The 8,267-nt window shown below is 39.5% G+C and overlaps 1 protein-coding gene across 1 annotated transcript in view; it reads left to right on the forward strand.

The window, feature by feature from the left end:
- Positions 1 to 6,854, forward strand: part of LOC123499470 (guanine nucleotide-binding protein G(s) subunit alpha) — a 61,074-nt gene extending 54,220 nt beyond the window's left edge. Inside the window, exon 8 of the mRNA XM_045247479.1 lies at positions 3,451 to 6,854. Within this exon, the coding sequence (XP_045103414.1) occupies positions 3,451 to 3,597 (147 nt within the window). The 3' untranslated portion in view covers positions 3,598 to 6,854. The remainder of the gene's footprint in view (positions 1 to 3,450) is intronic.
- The last annotated feature ends 1,413 nt before the right edge of the window (positions 6,855 to 8,267 follow it).

Consider the following 8,267-nt stretch of genomic DNA (forward strand, 5'->3'; position numbering starts at 1 on the left):
GCTAGGTAAATACACACATAAGAGGGTGGTAGAGAGGGGGATGACAGAGTGACTCACTGAACATGGGGAAGGACAGGACATGAATCAGGTAGGGAAGGTCAAGGGGGTGGAGCCTAAAGGCTTAGTTTTTGAAGTGGTTGAACCAATCAAAGGCAGACTGAAGCCTTATGGCCAGGATTGGCAAAAAGTCAAGTATTGGCATCCATACTACCTTTATTAGTTATTCTGCTGTGCTCACAAAGTATGATGGAGAATTTATTTATTTTCCACATGCTGGGAGGCATGTGTGAGAGAGAACACTTCTTAATGTTTGTGTGTAAGTATACTTTGTTTCAGCTGTCTTCCTTTAAGGGAGATGTCAGCCACGTATATAGACAGATTGATCTGCATATACGATGGTCTATGGAAATCAGTTCTCTCCTCACTTGACACCCAGGATTGAGAACAGATTAGTTCAGATCCATGGGTTGCCTTGGTAGGTAAATGAATCAGTGTACTGTGCTAGCCTTCTCAAGATGGTAGGCAGCCAAGACAAGGTGCCTATGTACAGTACATGCATTGCATGTCTTCACAGTGACATCTAAAAACATTCCCAAATCATTAAAATCACATCTTGGTCTGGAGGTCTCTAATATTTTATCGTGTGTGACAATTGGGTTGTTGCTTTGGATACTTGTATTTGAAGTGGTTTGTTGTTTTAGATGATCATTTCTATGCCTTGCTTTTCTACTCTAAGTGTTTTTAATTAATCTGAATATGGTTTCCTTTTCTGATGGCTGAGAATCTGAAACAATTATCACATAATATATATATACAGTAAAAGTCCTTAAATCCAGAACCTTATAATCCGAAAAATTTGAAAGGCTGAGTTAAATATGTAAAAAGTAGGAAATAATAGTAATAAATATATAATAATAATAACCGAAACCGAACATGTCATCACCGACATTGAGTTTAACACAAACTCGTAAGAGAATAACATTTGGAGGTATTATAAGTGGTGTTTTATGTTTCTCTAGGTGATGTGCGTGCGTGCTTGTTTGTGTTGCGGAGTCCTGTTATCTGCGTGGGTGGTCCAGCTCACGATTTAGATACAGACAAGGTCAGCGCACTTGGGTCTTAAACTCATGGGGCTAGCGTTAAGGGTTTAGAAAAGGGTACTGGGCGTGACGTCTTGAATGTAAACACTGATCGCCACGCGATTTAAAATCGTGGATCGCCGTTTCATTACCCGGTAGCCTATGTCTCCAGTTCGATGGAACCGGTAAATTTAAAAGTTCACACTTTAGATTTCTGCGAATCTGTGTTGAACTAAAGTGGTTCTGACAAATCACGGCATATTTCACATTAACGTTATTGCGACGAGAACATTTCTCAACCCATTTCCTTGCCAAGATCTTATTTGTGGGGAATGTGTAGTATTTTAACTTGTTATTCTTGGCAGGTACACAACCACGAACAGCACAAGCTTTCGCTCTTCCCATACTAATAAAATTGAATAGTATGAGCCCATAAAGTATAGAAATAAGTAATCAAAATCTAACCATCCCCGAGGACACCGCACCACCAAAACACAAGCGAGTGAAGCGACCCGCACTGTGTGTGATGTCACAGTCAGCTGGCGGTTCCAACAATGTTGGAATGTGCTAACCTTGTCTGTACCTAAATCGTGGTCCAGCTGGTGTACGCTCGACGCCGGTGACATGATTGGCTGGCGTATGATGTTGGAAGCCTTCCTTACTTTGTTTCCCTTTATCAGACATCAGTAAATGTTTTATGTTATGAAATGTGTTTTGTATTATATTTAAAATTATTTTATAAAGTGTGACATAAGTATTGTGGACTGTATACATATTATGTGGGGTACAGTACAGTACAATCACTCAAACTTCTCAGTATATGTGGATGGTGGAATAGCCTACGTAAAATAGTGAAATCACCTACACAAATACAAGTTGACAAGTAGAAAAAAAAAATCATCACATATGGGCTGCCATAATGGCTGGAAAGGCCCATGCCACTCCCCCCATAGTCTGGCAAATCTTCAAGAAAAAAAAAAAAAAAAAAAAAAAAAGCCTACGTAAATCTTGTGTGGTGTGGTGAGGAAGTACACAGTGGACTGGTGGTAGTAGCAATCCCTGTAAGATGTTATGACAGTACTACAAAGAGATATAGCAAGTTGGGGCTAGTTTAGTGGGGTTTACATAGTACCCTCAAGATTTTAATCTTACTTTCAGCCTTACTATCTTACAATCCAGAAAATCCTAGAATCCAGAATATATATATATATATATATATATATATATATATATATATATATATATATATATATATATATATATATATATATATATATATATATATATATATATATATATATATATATATTCTTGAAGTAAATCTAATTGATGTTCAGCAGTAATGCCTTAAACAGATGTGGAGCTAAAGTCAAAGGGAATGATGCTTATTGATGTTGAACTTTCCTTCTTGCTTTACTTGTGGTTCAAAATGTGTTTTTCATCAGCCAGTATAATAATAGAACATGATTATTAACATGAACCTGTGAATGATGTACAGATGTAAGAGGACTGTTGTTACTATGGCTACCAGGGCATTGCTACAGGGTATATCACACATCCCCATCCTCTCTTCTCTCTCTCACAGTTGCATCATTCCTTTTTTTGATGGTAATGCAGCCTCTCATCCTGCAAAGTCAAGCTCATTAATCATTGTGGTCACATCACCCCCATGTCTGATTATTGTTGTTGCTGCCCAGGAGTAACAAGTTAAAGTGTGCCGTCTTTTATTGTTTCTATTGGTGCAACATGATTAAATGTTTCGTGAGGTGCCTCTGTAGAGTAATGTTTCATTAATATTATGTGTCATAAGATCAAATGTCAATAGAAATTTAAACATAATTTAGAAACCTTACATTGATTATTGCATTGATTTATATTTATGTTGTATTCAGTTTCTATGTACATTGTCTTACATTGCTTTTTTGCCTCTTTAGGTACTGGAACCTTTTTGCTTTACTTCAGCAAAGTCAATAAAGTCACCAGTTGAAGTTGTTGCTACATCAGAAACTCTACCTTCTCTAGCATAACAGAAATTTAACTTAGATTGGAAAGATATGATAAATGCACCATTTTGAAATTACTTGCTTGTCTGATTCCTGATGTGTTACTACTGTCCACCCATAGCATTTTCATATGTTATTTCCTTTCACTTGGTTACTCCTCTTCATGTATCTTTCCTTCGTTGTATCTTCTTTTCTCTCACCACATGCTGCTCTGCCTCACATTTTGCTATTTTTAGTAAATGCTGCAAAGTGACTGATGATGCAGCACCTCTGATAGACATTGTTGCATTTCATGAAGTATGTGAAAGCTTTGGTTCCATAACCTCCAATGTCATGAATACCTTAGTAATGAGTGTTAATTTTTACAGAGGATAAGTACTGCAAGTGGTGACGGAAAGCATTACTGCTATCCTCACTTCACATGTGCCGTGGACACTGAAAACATCCGTCGAGTGTTCAATGACTGCAGGGACATAATACAAAGGATGCACCTCAGACAATATGAACTTTTGTGATGGCCAGTAGGTGTGGGTACTGTGTGCAGCAACAGTATCGCTCCCTGTGAGCATCTGAGTCAGGCAGGCTGGGCTGAGTGGGGCGGAGGCTCTGTGAGAATTGGGTAACCTTCCCCGTCTAGTCTCCTCAGAGAAGGTTCTCGTTCTGTCAGGTCCTCCGCCTGGCCACTACAGCCTTGCCTCCTCCTCACCAGTGGCACAACATCAACTTATCCCAATACTTCCCTAAGCCCTCCTGATAACCCTATTATTTTAAAATAAATTAAATTATTTTTTATGATATTGCGCCACGGTATAATTGTACGCACAGATAATTATGTGGTATTCCCTTTATCGAGAGTTTATAAGTTTATTATTTTCAAAGCTCTTCTACTAAAACTCCTCTTGTTGCTGTTAATATTATATGAATTCTATTGTGATACTAAAAGCTCAAAATGCTTACCACTTCCTACACCAAGGAGTACTGACTGCTTCACAGTGCTCCATGGTGAAGCTCTTGATGCTGCAGCCACTTGCATCTTCTCTCATTTAGTTGTTACATTGAAGATGAAAATTTTAATAATTGAGTTTATTGTTAACATCTTTTTAAGTATTACTGGGATACCATGAATGAGAATATAAACAAAATTGTTCAAAATGTAGACTACTTAGAGTGTGTGTATCCTTGTGAACCTCCCCCAGAGAACCCTTCCCCACCAGCCCTCCCTTCCTTAGCCCTCTTGGTCCAGCTCCAATAACCCAAAAGCTTTCACAGTGGGCTTCCCCTTCACCAGCCCACTTGATTACCTTATGTACCCAAATTCCTCACCTAACTTAGTAACTACCCTATCCTTCAGAGTTAGGGACATTGTCAGTTGATTGTGTGCAAAATTGAAAACATCTTAATTTAGAAATATTGTTTCAGAAAAAAATATTCTCTCATGCTTTTGGTGTCCATATTTTTTTGCTAATTTTATAAATATATAATATATAATAATATTAATAATAATAATAATATTAATAATAATAATGATAATAATATATATATATATTATGTTGGTGGTATGTGAGCCTATATTTATGTCTGAGGGCACAGAATGAGCTCAACCCTTTGCCCTGTCATTTTGTTGTAGGCATTGTAAGTTGATGAGTTTATTACCTATTTATTTTACTTGTCAACACCAGAAATCTGCTTTTGTGAATCTTGCTTCTTGAAATATCATTCAGTGGAATTTATTTTGTACTTTTTTAATTTATTAATAAGTGCAACTAAGTAGACTGGTGACAATTATTTGTGTAGTCATGAATGTTTTAAGACCCACCAAATTGTGCTACAATAGCTGAGTTATTGATCAGTGCTGCAACCAAATAAGTTTTCCCAAGCTTTACCAATTTCACTACTGAGTAGTTTTAACTTGTGTTTTAACAGCTGGCACCTCTCACTTCTAACCCTTCCCTTTTTAATAGTATTTTATATTAAGTTCCGATTAATTCTTTTAAGGACATCATTTTTCTCAGAAAAGGAAACAAATGATGTTGAATCTCATTATTTCAATGTTCTGTTGGCTGGCAAGAAGGTGAGAGGTGCTGGCACCATGGAGGGTGTTAGCTAACACACCCTCCTCTTGTGATTCATAGCTTAAGTTCCCACAGTATTGGCACCATTCAGTCTTTACTCCAATGGGTCCCTGTGCTGTGGCAGAGCTCACGCTATCATTCACAATTTGCACGCTGTATTGGCCAGCATTGCATTGTTGGACAGCAGTAAAGATTGCTGCCTTTGCTGTGCTGAATGTTGGTTTTTGACAGACTATGGGATAATGTACATCTCTGAATGGTGGTTTATTTATATATATTTTTTTTTAGATATGAGAATGTATGAACAACTTTATTGAAGAAGAGTTTATTTGAAAAGTGCCAATATTGTACCTAGGCTGAGAGCATAGGTGTAGTGGTGAATTAACACCAAACCGTGTGAGCATGGCTGGAGGAAATGGACGGCACCGGGTGGTGGTGTTGTCGCAGGGTTGGTGCCGTGAGTCACTATGGTCAGTCTAGTTGGTGGCGAGGGGGAGGGTGCCGGGGGTCCTTGCTCCCTGGACCCCGTGGCACTGCCCTGACTAATTGCCATCTAACATCATGATAGCTGTGGTAGTGTTGGGCTGTGGTTATGCCAACAGACTGGTCCCTGTGATCAGGCTGCTTTGTAACCACCCCAGCACTACTATTCCAGCTCCTTAGTTAGGTGGCTACCGCTGTGGTCCCTCTACTTTGCCTGTACAAATCCCTTGTTTAGTCTGCCCCAGGGCATAACACCAGCTTGTGTTTTATGTTAGAGGCTTGTGTAGTGCGCCTAGAACATCAGATTGGTTTAGCTGTGCTTCAGACCCAATAGTCTCCAGGGAGCATTCTCCATATTTCATTCCTCTCTGTCTCTTATTCTGTATTTCCCTCTTTGCCTCTCCTTTCCTCCTTCATCTAAAACCTGAAGCTTCAAACCCCACAACCTCTTCTTCCTTGGTGGCAGGTCGTATACAGGATCTTCTCATGGTCATACCTCCTGTTACCATTTCAGTAGAGACCAAGCCCAAACTGGTAGCCAACTCAGATGGAAGGAAAATTCTCAACTGGAATTTATCTTTCGGTCTGATCCCTTCTATCGTCACAATCCTCCCCATGTAGTTATAACCTATTAAAAAAAGTGTTACAGAAAATTAGAATACCTGATTTTATGTAATTGAATGTGTTCAGTTAATGTATACCAGCTCTGTGTATTGCTTTGTATTATGGCTAAAGTGTAGGCATACCTTAACAGTGAAGCATCAAGATCAGCTGCAGGAGTGGTATGGGTGCGGGGTCAGTCGTCCTGTCCTCACCTAAATGCTGGCCAATGGCCTCAAAAGTATGACAGGCCAGTTTGGGCGACTGCCCCCTCATGGGCCAGGTGCCTGGGTAGTGGTGCAGGGGCCTAGCTACACCCCGGGGTCTGCCCGTGGGCTGCCAACTTGTCTCGTCTCCCAGCGTTGGTTGCCCACTCACCCCCAGCAGCCCCCGTAGGTCAGGCTGCCCCTGAACCCCGACCCACGCCCACCCTAGCACACTCACATCACTAAAACAAGTGGAAGCGGTTACTCGGATCCTGGGTTAACATTACTATCCTAGCACGTCAAATATATATTTCAGAAGTATATTTCAGATGAATTTATTCAAATGCTGCGTAATGGTCACTGTAAATTGTGTAATTGTGAATAAATTTACAATGTGTTATTTACAATAAGTTTTTGTATTTTCATTGCCCAGAGTAGTCTAATGTTCCCTCCATGTGATATTAGTTTTTACATATATTCCCTTTAAATTTCAGTAAAAGTAAGGTTAACCATGCTAGTCCTTATCAATTTATGACCAAAGTGGCCTCATCACATAAATATTTGTTAATGCAAAATTGCATGGAGGGTGACAAAGAAGAGCTGCAAGAAGTAGAAGGTGGCCTGGTGAAGATGCAATTATTAATGTGCTCAGCTAAGAAAGGTCTGGGGTTCAAATCCACAGCCAGAAAGTGCAGCATCTCCTTTCATGCTACTCTAGATCCCACAATCTTTGTTTTTTATGCTATTTTTATTCTATGATGCTGGTTCCCAAGAAATTTGACAATGGGACTGATAAAAGAGTATTGTGTGTCCTCTTGTCCTCTTATTCTCTCTCCACGCATCAGTGTATCACATATACTCTAACACTTTAATTGAGTCCTTTTGAAACTAACCTAACCATATTACTACAACTTTGGTCTTCTCTCTTACTATCTTTCTTTCCATATATCCAAACCTCTCCTACAGCACTTGCCACTTCTCAACTGTTCCACACTGCAGTAATTCATTTTAACATACTAAACCTGTTATACATTATGATGTTAACCTTCCAGTGTTGGCTGTTATTTCAATTGCCAATAAGACTATACAGTAATGCATTTCCACTCCAACATCTATATTTGGCATCATATTTCTTATTGCAACACATCCCCTTCAACAACCCTGAGGACACCACTTAACCTGCTTCTTATCATTATTTTTGCAACTTTACTGAAAACCACCGGAAACCTCCCAGTACATTCAGCATAAGCATTCAAACTGCCTTCCCTCTCATCAGCATTGTTCCCAGCTAATCAAGAGAAAAAAAATGATTGACACATCACATCTTTATAAATCCTACATGCTCTTCGCTAAACCAACTCTACTGAAATGAATAATGAAAAAAAAAAAAATTCAAGAACTATATCCACCCACCTTTCATGTGTGGCTGTTCTTATTGTGTCTATCACTGCCACGAGGCCACCGGTAAGTATATTAGAATGAATTATTTCTTCCAGGTATGATCTTCAGAGAGGACTACTAAGGAGGGATACTTGAACCCAATAAATACCTTATGGTACAAAAGGTAGTCCTCTCCACGCTCCTGTATGCCTGTGAGACGTGGACGCTATATAGGAACGATATAAAAAATCTGGAGCGCTTCCAGCAAACGAAACTACGACAGATTTTGAAAATCCCCTGGGAAAGCCACACCACCAATATTGAAGTTTTAGAAAAAGCCTCAGTGACCAGCGTTGAGGCCACCATCATCCGCCACCGCCTCCGCTGGGTAGGGCACGTCCACAGGATGGATGACTCAAGGCTCCCCAAGAAATTATTGTATGG

This window comes from Portunus trituberculatus, chromosome 50, assembly GCF_017591435.1.
Source record: "Portunus trituberculatus isolate SZX2019 chromosome 50, ASM1759143v1, whole genome shotgun sequence".
Taxonomy (NCBI): domain Eukaryota; kingdom Metazoa; phylum Arthropoda; class Malacostraca; order Decapoda; family Portunidae; genus Portunus; species Portunus trituberculatus.